Below are 13,203 nucleotides of genomic sequence, written 5' to 3'. Positions count from 1 at the left end.
ACAAAAAATGTTCATATTGTGTGATAGATTCAGCTTTAGAAATGCAGTTTTATTCAGAACACATTATACTGTTTATGATCTAGCTGTGAATGAATATTGGAAATAGAAGACGTTAACAGTATGAGAATACTGAGTAGCCAAACGATAGACTACTGATACTGGAAAGAGCTCCCAAACCTCAGCTTACAGGTTTCCTATCTACATTCAAGTCATGTCCTCATATATCACAAGAAGCCTCATAAAGATAGATATTCAAAAATGAAACTTTTTAATCACATTTGTATTTGCTTTCATCTGTAATTAGTGTTTCCACTGCCATTTCAGCTGAATATCAGATCCAGACAAAGTATCTGTTTGATGGTGTCTTTGATATCAGTGATGACTGTGTTTTCTACGTCTCTAACATCTCCTTTCGCTGCATTCCTTCTCCTCTCTGTTGCAGCACTATGCTGAGATCCAGAGGCGCTTCCCCACCATGCTGGAAATGGGCTCCTGTTCGGTTAGCTCTCAGTCTCTGACAGGGAACCACAATGCTAGAAGCCCAGGAGGGCCTGACTGTCCAGTGGGTGGTTTGGCTGTGGGGGCAATGTGTGGTAGCAGCACCCCCCGGCACCACATCATCCGCCCATCGCCAGCGGACTGCGAGAGCTGGCAGAAGCATCGCGCAGGACTGGCTGGAGGGTCAAAGCTGTATTCTGAATCGCACTCCCTCCTGGAGCCCGAAAGCCTCTCAACCAGCTATGACACCCTCTACCTCTCACACGTGTCTGGCCACGCTCCTCCTTTACACCCAAACCGTCTCGGTCTCACCCTTGATGTGGTTTCCACTTTTGATGTTGGAGTCGGGATGCTTGGGGTGGATGGAGATATGGCAGTCAGTCCTAATGTGATCAAGAGACGGCGGGGCGGACTGATTGAGCAGAGAGACATTGTTAAAGCCCACCAAGCTCATAAGATTCAGAGCACACCTCAGGCGCGACGCAAGGAGTGGGAGTAAGTATAAGGCTGATGATAAATACACAATCTTAGATCCCTTTATCTTACCTGCTAAATTACCATGAAGTTGAGCTTAAAATCCAGATTTTAAGGTTTTTTTCTCCCAATACAGTTCTTCAGAAATCCAGTGCTCTAAAATCCAGAACTCGCATCTGCCTGCAGTTCCTATAAAAGACCAGAACTCTTTTTAAAAATACCATTAAAAATAGCTACACACATGTTTTGAAATGTTATAGTACCATTACTATGTTGTGGTGTTCCAGCTGGTTTACTTACCTTTGTTGAGACAAAATCCAATCCCCAGAAGATTAGTGGCTAGGTTTCAAAAGTCAGAGAAGCTATAAAGCAGAAACAGATTTAGTGTACTGTAAATTGCAGTTTCTCTTCTTTGTTTTGTAGACTTGCCTCTGTGGCACACCAGGTGTCTATTTATCATTCTGTAAACAGAAATGTCAGTCCTCCGGGGACCAAATTTTATTTTGACAGAGCGGGCAAATCTGCTGCAATACTAGTAAAACCAATTCAGTGTTCAGCTTTGTCGGGGCCGCTATTTATTTTTGTTTGTCATTAGAAACAGCATTCAGCTCAGGTCAGGAGTGTGAAACCACATCTCCTATTTAAATGTATAAAACAAATATACAGTACATGTTACAGAGCCAGTAGCCTGAGGATTACAGCTCACATCAGTCTCAGCAAAAGTATATTCACAACTAGTGACTCTGTCATGTTTTTCTCTAAAGGGAAGAATTTTTTTTCCATTCATAGCATCAAACACACGCTTGCAAATCAGTCAAAAGATTTTAGAAAAAAAATAGTCTTGCACTTACATGAGTTTCATGTTTTTATACGGACAACAGTCACTTAGCTTAATATTAGGACTGGAAACCAATCTGCATAAAGCAACAAAATTCACTTAGTGCCACATTTACAGCTCGATTGTACTCCATTGTGGTCACAGACATGGACAGCTGGAGATGGTCTAGTTCCTGTTATACTTCTTTGAAGTCTGGGGCGGATCCACAGTCGGTGCACTGTAATGTAAATTCTCTTGTGGTTAAAGAAAAAAACCCTAAACAGGCAGACATGCTGCATCCGCACAGATCACCGAGCTCACTGTCTGATGGTGAAATTGACATCACTTGGACCACTCAGCAGTTAACATTTTGCAAAGCTTGAATATATCAAGGATAAAAGATCTGATGTCTCAACAGGACCTGGAAAAACTAGTCCATGCATTCATCTTTAGTAGGCTTGATTACTGTAACAGCATCTTTACAGGTCTACCTAAAAAATCAGTCAGACAACTACAGCTCATTCAGAACTCTGCTGCTCGAGTCCTCACTAAGACCAAAAAAGTGGACCACATCAGTCCAGCTCTGAGGTCTTTACACTGGCTGCCTGTCCGTCAGAGGATAGACTTTAAAGTTCTGATGCTGGTCTATAAAGCTCTGAATGGTTTAGGACCAAAATACATCAGTGACCTCCTGACCCAGTATGAACCTTCCAGATCCCTCAGGTCATCTGGATCCGGTTTTTTATCAGTTCCCAGAGTCAGAACCAGACACGGAGAAGCTGCATTCAGCTTTTATGCGCCATATATCTGGAACAAAATCAGCTGAAACACTTAGTTTATTTAAATCCAGGTTGAAGACTCACCTGTTCTCAGCTGCATTTGAATAAAACACCAAATCCACACTTTTAAGCTTAAATTTCAAAACTTACATTTTAACTACTGATTTTATCTACTGTCCTGATTTTATCTACTGTCCTGATTTTATCTACTGTTCTGATTTTATCTACTGTTTTTTTAAATCAATTTTAAATCATGCTTTTTATTTGTTTTTGTTTTTTAATGTCTCTGTAAAGCACATTGAATCACCTTGTTGTTGAATTGTGCTATATAAATAAACTTGCCTTGCCTTGCCTAATCTAGCTAGCTTAGCAACTAGCTAAGCTAGCTAGCTAATGGCAATGACTTCATACAGAGCAAACACAACCCAGGCCCTGCCCACATATGCATGAGTATTTTGTTAAAAGTCACACTTTGGCCTTTTGTCCACACATGAATGCTTTTTTTTTTTGGCCACTGAAACTAGAAAATCTCCTTTGAGGGTGAATAGTTTCCTTGTTTACATGGGTTCAGGGCTTTTTTTTTTAATTTTATTTTTTTTTTACCCTAGATTGTGCTCCGTTTTCTTTCGTAGGCTTTTGATTGACCAACAGTTTCACACATTTAGGGTGGCTTTGGCATGTTCTTGACGTAATTTTTTTTTCTTTTTCTTTGTCACATTTTCTTGGTGACAGAAATATTTTTGTATATGAAAATGCCCGTGTGTGTAAACGTATCATAAGAATAGATTCAGCCTCATCTAGCAAATCATTTTATGTCACTTTTGCACATCTTGTGATTGTTTCCTGTTTTAGTTAAAGCGAGTCTTTCATATGCGAAGGTCTAGTAAATACTTTTCATTCAAACTATATTTTTAACACACTGAAAACAAATTAAAAACACCATCTAATGCTTACTCAGTGAACAATCCTATAGACTATGTTGACTGCGTGATGTCTGCCAGTATGCGTGTACTCATTCACATGTTTGTACCACGTGCATGTGTGTGTATATATTTAATGGTTTCCTGCCCTGCAGCGCTGTGGAATTTGTAGCTGATTATATCAGTGATGCCCCCCTCGGTTTCTCTGCTGAAGCTGAGGCTTCACCTCTAGTGGTGTTGGCACCCTCTGTGCCTCCCCTCATATCCTCTTCACCGCAGGTACAGGATGCCACGTCTTAACCTGAGCTACTGTATATCTATAGTTAAAGAGATGAAGGACTGTGGAGAATGACAGCACATAGTGGGAGGACAGATGGAACAGAGATGACATACACTGAATGCAGGATAAGTGTGAGTGGGAAAGAGACTAACGTGAATCAGTCAGAGGAGCAGTTTTCATTGAGAACTTTTCCTGCTTTAATTTGCATTTGATATTTAAATCCATGTGACAGTAGTGTGGAAGTGGGTGATAACCATTCAAACCAGGCCTGTGGAGATGCTCGGCCATGGACTAGATCACTATTCACTGCCCTGTCTAGTATAATTATTACAACACTACATGACAGATCTATAGTTGTGCTGCTGAGGGGACAATGACTAGAGTGAGTCAGGAATCATTACAACCATAAACATCCACCTCTCAGAGCCACTTAGCAGCAAACCCTCAGTTACCTGACATGGAGGATGGAAAATGAGATGATGCACCTGAGCCAACCTGCACACCTGCTTTTGTTTTTCAAAGCAAATTAGTCTGATTTCAGACCAAACTGCAGCCGCATCTCATGGAAAAAAGCTAAATCCATCATTAGTGCCATGCTGTATAAATTTAGCCAAATTTGAAAACTCTACAGTATCTTTAAATCATTATAGCTAATGAGGCCATGCATTTGTTTTGTTTTACTTTCTACTTTTATTTCAAATTAGTTTATATGGAATCTTATTTCTCCACTGGAAAAAAACAAAAACATTTTTTGCTTTAATAACCATTAATACCTAGAAATGTTGTTTAAATTTCTGAGGTAAAAATCTGAGACATCAATTTTTTTAATGGCCTAAACAAGCTTCCATAAACTATGAAATGTAGGATGGACACGCTGAAACATTTCTGTGGTGTCAACATGAATCCATACGTTCAGTTAACATTTCAAAAAGGAAAAACCAATGCCATTAAGTCTACTGTGGACTTTCACAAATACATTCATTCTCACAATCTGTATCAGATTTGGCCCTTAACAATATACAGTATTGTAGTCTCATTGTGATTCATTTGATGGGCATGTTTATGCTCCACAGGGGGAAAGAAACTCGATAGTATAGACCAGCAGGTTGTTTGGCTCGAAACAAAAATAGTCACTGGACTGTTTCCTCTGAACACTTTGTTCTGTGAAAAATAATGAGCTACTGATTTTGTCTTTTGGCATTTTTATGTAATTCCTGTGGGAAACCTATGAAATATTAACTTGTCACACACAGCTTAGTTGAAAGACAGGTTGAAACAACAAACACTTGATACCATGCTTTGTACAGGAAGCAATTAAGCATGCAAGACTAGTAACACGTCTTTTAATCAGGAGTGGACTGTGTTTGTGTCTGTCTTTGCAGGTGCATGTGTGTGTTGCATTTCAAACATAGCGGTTAGGATATTAACATCCGTTCGGAAGCGCTTAATGAAATAGCAGTGTTTGGAGTCGGCATTAACTTGATGCTGATGACAGTGATCAGCTGGAATCAGTCTGGCATTAGGAGTAGAGGCTGGTCACCAACAGAGGAAAGCACCAAATATGTTTCTGGTCCTGCTTGACCTTCGTGTTGATTTGTGTCTAAGTACGTGTGAATGAAATGAGTAATGGGTGAAATTGTAAGATCAGTGACTCTATACAAAATATGCACGCATTTCCATATTTGAACATGAGGGTGCAGTATTCAACTAACGGTAGCATGCTTGGTTAGTGTAACCGGTTTCTGCTTCACCCCGCTGCAACAGGTCGGCCCAAACAGGCTCCTCGACTCTGTGTTGTGTTTTTAAGAAGGCAAGGAGTCTCTGATTGATTGTCGCCACTTTATTTCCTGAATGGAAACAACGGTGTTGTATCAGTGCAAAGCGCTCGCCACACACCACTCCGCACAGCACACTACGGCAGAACACCCCATTAGCATTCTGCTTTAGCATACAGTTTTACACAATATTAAACAAATGAAAAGTACATAAAACTGGTGTTGGACATGTGTCCACTAAGCACTGATTACACTCGGTGCCCATCAGTTGATCAAACAAGTTTTATGTGGCTGTACTACTTAGCTACATTGTGTATGGAACAATACAACTCAGCTCTCGTATGGCTGCAGCAGACTGGCAGCGATTACTGCAGCAAGCCTCACCTAACCAGCCTCACTGAGAGGGGGCGCTGTTTCCCCATTACGCTGACATTTGTGGCAAGTGAAATAATACCACAGAAACACTGTTACATTAGCAAGTCACAAACAGTATAGAAGGTGGACAGAGCTACTGTTAAGTTGGTTTCTGAAGTCAGCGTTTTCACCATCGCCATCTTAAGGCTTCAAAAAACTGGAAGCGACGAGAGGAGCGGTTCAGCCTGTAAAACTGTTTGTTAAGTGGTGAATGACTTTTCAGTCTCAGTTCATTAGCCAATAAGCGCATACAGCCGATAAACCTCTATTTTGACCCATAGAACGACCAGGAAATAGTGTTTACTATATGACCAGGAGTCTTTTTGCAATTACAGCTATCGCCATCTGGTGGCCTTCAGATATATTGCAGGTTTAAGGTACTTCCACATTGTTGTCACTTTTCACATCTGTCCAAGTTTTATAGTGTCTGTTGAGGTTTTGCATACATGTTACCACATGAACATTAAATTGGGCCTGTGACAGTCACTGTAGGATCAAGTGGATAAGGCCCCATCCGCAAACGTAAGTCATCAGTCTGTGAACGTCTGGTAACTGACTGGTTAAAAAAAAAAACTCCTTGTGACTGCTTTGGTCACAAGCAGTAAGCTGTAGTGAGAGTGTGAGTGTGACACAAACGGGAAATGAAATCCATTAAAGGTAAAAGTTCTGCCTTTTCAAATATGTTAGCTGTAGCTGAGTCCTAGCTTTTACTTTGACAGCGAACAGTCCCAATTTCAGGTTCGTGTTAAACTCTTTTAACTTTTTCTACTGCTCGACTACTAGTTTTTTATTTTTGTTTTTTTTCCTACAGGCCTACCAAAAAGGTCTGTGAACAGCTACATTTTTTATTCCATGAGAATTGACTTCCAATCCTCAAGTGGCCATTAGAGGAGCAACACTTTCGGAGCTGCCATGTTGGCTTTGTTTTTCTCCTCCAGTGATTCCCGCTTAAGTCAGGTGGATATTATGATGTTTATTCCTGTGGCAGAGCATTAACTGGCTGTTTTAATTTTTGTCTATTTTTCACACATTTTACAATAGCTCGAGTGCACTATTACAGTATTCAGTGTCATTGCACAGTTGGCCATGTTTTGACAATGGCATTTAGATGCCCTCTGCCGAGGTCCCAGGATATACTCATGGCTTTTTTAAAAAGGGCTTGTGATTATATTCCTTACAACATTAGGCAATTCTTTCTAGAAGAAGAGAAGTTTGTAGGCCTAAAAACTGGGAGGATTACGGCATAAAGTTGGGAAGCACTTGTTTGAATATTCAGCGCTTCTATTCTTAAATATATACTTTCCATGGATGTAAAATTGCACATTTGCTAAGGAATTACAACTATATTTGAATAAAAGTACAAAATTATACTATGAAATCCAGCAAGTGTGGAAAAAATGTTCTTTGTTGTTTTCCAGCACTGATCAAGACAAAAGCTCATTAGCAGACAGCAGCGGCATTAGGTGCTGCAGACAAAATCCTAATTTCCGGAGCAATCTTATTGAAGTGAAGAGAGAAACAGTAAAAGAAGAGCTGCTGGCTGAGTGGGAATGGTGGTTAATTTAAATGCTGCAAGCCACAGATTCAAGGCAGTTAGAGCTGTTAAACTAATGGCAGCATATGTTGAATCCATGACTCATTAAGCTGAACTTGGAAATGGAAGCTGAACAGGCTTCTGAAAGAATGGCATGACGATCTACCGTAAGCACAAACTCAGTATACAAGTGACAACACTGAAATTAGGCTTTACGCCTTTAGCATATTCTTGAAAGTCTGGGTAATTATCTTTGAAATGTTTATTGTATGTGGATTTCAGGTGTAACCCTAATGGTGACTTTAAAAACTGTTTCTTGAATTGCTTTGATTTGAATTTTTCTGGTTCTGGTATCACACTTGCATCTGGGTTTGCTCTGTTTCTTCTGCTCTGAACTCTTCTGTCTAACGGTGTGTTCACACCGTAAGGGTCCTTATACCCTCCTAAGTTCTGCCAACCCATAGTTATGGTAAATGGATGCAGGATTAATGAGAATTAAGTGGCTGAGTGCAGTGAGGTTACAAGAGGAGTGTTCAGTACACCAGTAAATACCGAAGCTTCATCACGGTGCTGGAGATTTCAAAAATGGGTTAATTGCGTGTTTATTTTCTCCCCTCCACAGATGCAAAACTGAGCAATATAGAGTCAATATAAGTGATCAAGTTCTTGTGTCAGTGTTTTCATAGAAACCACTGGTTAAAGAAGGCGTGTTGAGAAATTGCACTGTTTTATTTATTGACTTGGCACAGAGTTCATGTTGTGAATTGGAACAAGCCACAGGGTATTCATTATAACATTTTCAAAATGGAACCTTTCCAAAAAAATCATTAGCAGGAAAACTCACAAAAACATTGAGTCCTACCAGAGAAAGCAGAAGGTACAGCACACTCCTCTGGTTGATCAGCTCTGTTTCACATGAGATTTTCACTTTTGCTTTTCAGAGAATTTATTGCAACAGTTACTGAGTTGAATCAGTCATACACTATACGCCCAAATATTTACTGATCTGCCTTCACACACATATGAACCTGAGTGGCATCCCATTCTTAATCCATTAGGTTTAATTTTATATCAGCCCACCGTTTGTAGCTATAACAGAGTGTATTTAGGGGGATGTTTCACTGTCCTTCCACAAGTGAATTTGTGAGGTCAGACACTGATGTTGGATGAAAAGGCCCGGCTCGCAGTCTCCACTTGAATTTATCCGGGTGGTGTTCTGTGGGGTTCAGGTCTCTGTGCAGGCCAGTCGAGTTTTTCTACACCACACTTGTCCAGTCAGTCATGTTGGAGCAGAAAGGGACCATCCTGAAACTGTTCCCACAAATTTGGGAGTATGAAATCATCCAAAATATCTTGGGCTGCTGGAGCATTAAGAGTTCCTTTTACAGTTCTTAAGAAACAGGCCCCCCCCCCCCCCTCCACCAAACTATACTTGACACAATGCAGTCAGACAAGTAACGCTCTCCTGGCAACTGTCAAACTCGGACTCGTCCTTCAGATTTCCAGACGGAGAAGCGTGAATCGTCACTCCAGAAAACACATCGCGGCTCTAGAGTCCAGTGGCAGCATGGCTTACACCACTGCAATGCACTGAAGCTTTGCAATGCTCTTGGTGATGTAAGGCCTGGATGTAGCTGTGGAAACCCATTTCATTAAGCTCTCTATGGCCTGTTCTTGAGCTAATCTGAAGGCCACATGAAGTTTGGATGTCTATACGCCCCACCGAGCCTGCTCTGTGATTTTACGTGGCCTACCACTTTGTGGCTGAGTCATTCCCAGTCGCTTCCACTTTATTATTGTAATACCACTAACCGTTGACTGGAATATTTAGTAGCGAGAAAACACTTGCAAACTTATCACAAATGTTTTCATGACACGAGTTATTGTCTCTGTAATATGATTCTTTGTTTTTCTGCTGACCACACGCATTAAAAAATCAGCACCCCGAAGACGTATCGAGGGACGTCAATTCAAGAGTTCATGCAATACTTCACAGTGCTTCGCATCCAGCCGTGGTCATAGCAGACGAGGACACAAGTGCATCAATGTCGCTTTGCATTTGTGTGTGAGTGCATGTGGTTTTGTCAGTGGTTTCCTGCACAGGCCTGTGTTTCTTGTACCTGTTGTTAGTATTCCTGGCAGAAATGTTTACAAGATTGGATAAATTGTGTGATATTTATTTCCTATGATTACACTCTGATTAGAGCACACCATCCATTAAGCGAGCATGTAATTCCATCCCCCACAGATGAAGGTGAAAAATTGCCTGTTTACAGAAGTGTCAATGTCTGGTTCTTCACACACTGGGCACAACTTAATTATTTATACAGCCGCTTTAAGAAGAAAGAGCTTATTAGGTCTCGTGGTTGAGTTTTTTAATTGTAGAGTGTAAGACCATATTTCATAAATTTTAGCCATGCTAGTTGGAATAGCTCTTGGGGTAACAGTGTTGATTTGTCAGAAGTGAAATATCTCAGCCTATTGACATGGATATGCATAAAATTTTCTGCCATTCATCACTGCAAAGTCTGCCTGATTTCTTAGTGTGTTTGCCTCTTGCATTAACAGAAGGTTCACATTTCTGGGCTGGAGTTAAATGCCTCGGTAAATCTTTGATGGATTGCCATGAAATTTGGCTCAGACATTTATGTGATCCTCAGGATGAACTGTAATTCCCTTTGTGGATCTTTCATTTTCATCCAGTCATCATCAGGTAAAAAATTGTAATACAATATAATAATTTGGTCTGTAACCCAGATCAACAAAACAAATGAAATCAACATCAGCTCTAGCTGAATTTCCTTTTAATCTTAATGCACCACTGTGTAAAGAGCAAGTATAGCATGACTTTTACCAGCCATGTTAGAGTCAAGAATGAAACTGTAAAAGTTATTAATAAATAATAAAATTGATACTTCATTGAGTAATTATATTTACCAATTAAATTTGAATGAATTATATTTACTGATAATTAATTATGTTGTAATTTGATGAAATAATAGGGAGGCTACACAGCAGTTTTTGTGAAAATGGTTGGATGTTTTTCCTTCCTTTAGCTCGGTAAACCTGTACAGCAAGACTCATAGCTCTGATTACCAGTTTTATCAGCGGTGAGAGAATTCAATGCGACCAAGGCAAGAGCAGTCAGTACACTGCTCCTGTCAAAACACAGGTCCAACATGTCAATAAATCCATTGGATGCTGCAGGAAGTTGAGGCCACAAGAAGCAGTATTGGAGGCAGAAGAATACTGGAAGGTCTTCCACGGTTGCTTGGTCCTTGAAAACTACGGCACAGAGAGGTGGACCAAGTGCAATACTGAAGGCAGGAGAGAGCTGGTGTGATGCAGAGTGTCCAGGAGGCAGCAACAGAAGACTGTTGAGTGAAAGCGATGGATCCCAGGGCCTTTGGATGCAATGGACCCAATCACTTGATTGACCAATATCCTGGAAGGAGCTCTGGAGCATCGACCAAGGCAGGCTGACCAGACTACCCACCATGGCTGATCTCTTGCCAACCCAAAGTAATTTAAAGATCTGGGGGAAGGAGGAGAGCTCATCATGCCTGCAATGCGGAAAGTCATTATTTGATATGACCGCCTTAATTGTTCAACACAGCCTGAACTTTCTTAGGCAAGCTTTCTTGTTATTCCTTTAAGTAGTCTTCAGGAATAATTCTCCAGATTTCTTGCAGGCCATTCAAAACTCTTCTTTCTATAGGCTGCCTTTTGTTCTGTTCTCTGTCAAGATGATCCCTCGTTGCTTTAGTAATGTTAATGTGTGGGATCTGGGGAGGCCAATCAAAGACAAACAGTGTTCAACAGTGTTATAGTGTGTTCTATCCAGATGTCCAATGCACTTTAGACACTTGCCAGATGTTGCTGCATGGTGCATCAAATTCTAAAGGTACTTTTCTGCATTCAAAACTCCATCAATTTAGATTCTCAACACCACTATTTGAAAAGCAGTGCCAGACCATGACAGAGCCTGTACTGACTTCTTACAGATGGTTGTAGACACTCTATGAATCAAAAATGACAAATTTCGTTCACTGAATAAAACCTGATTCGACTGATTTTCAGTCCAATTTTTGTTTAATTTAACATACCTCAATTTTAACCTGGATCATAATGTTTTTTAAGACAAAAAGTAGCTATGTTCCTTAAAATAAACACAATCAGCTAGCAAAATCAAAACAAGTAATAACAGAAGTAAACTGTGTGAAACGAGTCCCAGACCAGTGTCCACCCTCCAAGGTATTTATTGAGCATTTATAAAGCTTTACATAAATAAGCTGCAACTTTATATTTTTTTAATAATGGATTGCATTTACATAGTGCTTTTCGAGACCCTCAAAGTGCTTCCCAATTCCACTATTCATTCATTCATTCATTCATTCGTCGTCGTCGTCGTCATTGTCATCATCTAGCACTTCAAAACACATCTGGTAGACCAAAGTGCTCTACAATATAAATATAGTAATACAATAGCAAAAACCAGACATAGAAATAAAATTAATTTAAAAAAAATGTCAGTCACCCACAGAGTTGTTGCATTCACACACTGGTAGAGGCAAGCTACAGTTGTAACCACAGCTGCCCTGTACTAATAATAACCTATTAGTTGGCCAGTTAGTCAGTATTGTTGTCATTTAATTTTAAGAATTTTAAAAAAACAATCAGAGTTTAGATTTTAACAAGAGAAAATACACAAGGAAAAGGCTACATTGTGACAAAGTGGCACAGAAGGGAGGACCAATCCACAAGAGAGGGAGAGATCATAAAACGCAGGTGATACAAATCAGGGCACAGCAGGTAATCGGAGCAGAGGGAAACACACAAGGGAGGAATCGTAGCCTTTAAAAAGACGAGATTAATAGATCAAAATTAAAGCAAAGTATAGAAAAGCGCAAAAGGTGCAGAAAAAGGTTTGACAGTAATTAGACTCTTCATGACAGTAAATTAATCCATGAATTCAAAGTTGAATCATTAGATTTTCTCCTAATGTTTGCACACAAAGCAATACCACAGGAAGAGCACTCTGCAGTGTGGTGCCCTCAGAGGCTCTCACACATCGGTGCATTTGCAGCCTGGGAGGAAATAAGTTGTTCTGCAGCTCATTTACACATTCTTATCCCACATTTGTCTCTCATAAGCTCAGGAGATGTGTGAATACAACTCAAAACTGGACACAAAACCCAAAAATCTAAAAGTCATGAAGCGCTGCTTGCTTTGGTGATTCCACCGCCACGTTAAACACTTTCTGTTTAGCTTCCTGTTTTTGTCCTTACAGTGACTGAAACTCTTCTTTGGCTCAATTTTAGGTCAGCGGTTGAGTTCTGTAAAGGTCATCACAGCTTCTTCCGTCAGTGTTTTACGAGTAAAGGTTCGACACTATATTAGGCCTGAACCTTTCTAATTGCATCAGCACACAGCTGAGAGAGAATCTGTCTCTCCCTGTGTTAGACTCCTTTTCCTTCATAATTGTCTCCCTGTCAGTGTCAGGCAGACACCCAGTGCAGTTTAAATGTCAGAGCTGTTTGTCATAAGTGAATTATTAATGATGACATGCTGAAAAGCTATTTTCTTTACCACAAAACCATGCGGCTGTCAAACCATATTCAGAATGGAGAAGGCAGCGTTATTAAAATAGAACGTGATTCCTGGGAAATCCATACAAATGGCTTTCACGCGGTACAGCAGTGTTTTCATTCA

The 13,203-nt window shown here is 40.2% G+C and overlaps 1 protein-coding gene across 1 annotated transcript in view; it reads left to right on the top strand.

Moving 5' to 3' along the window:
• Positions 1-475: 475 nt before the first annotated feature.
• The window catches only part of LOC134619990 (voltage-dependent R-type calcium channel subunit alpha-1E), a 110,797-nt gene continuing 98,069 nt past the window's right edge, over positions 476-13,203 (top strand). The window contains exon 1 of the mRNA XM_063465836.1: positions 476-993. Coding sequence (XP_063321906.1) covers positions 476-993 — 518 coding nt within the window. The remainder of the gene's footprint in view (positions 994-13,203) is intronic.

This window comes from Pelmatolapia mariae, linkage group LG23 (genome assembly GCF_036321145.2).
Source record: "Pelmatolapia mariae isolate MD_Pm_ZW linkage group LG23, Pm_UMD_F_2, whole genome shotgun sequence".
In the NCBI taxonomy this organism is placed as follows: domain Eukaryota; kingdom Metazoa; phylum Chordata; class Actinopteri; order Cichliformes; family Cichlidae; genus Pelmatolapia; species Pelmatolapia mariae.
Note: the sequence above shows the minus strand (reverse complement) of the source record. Positions and strands in the feature narration are given on the sequence as shown.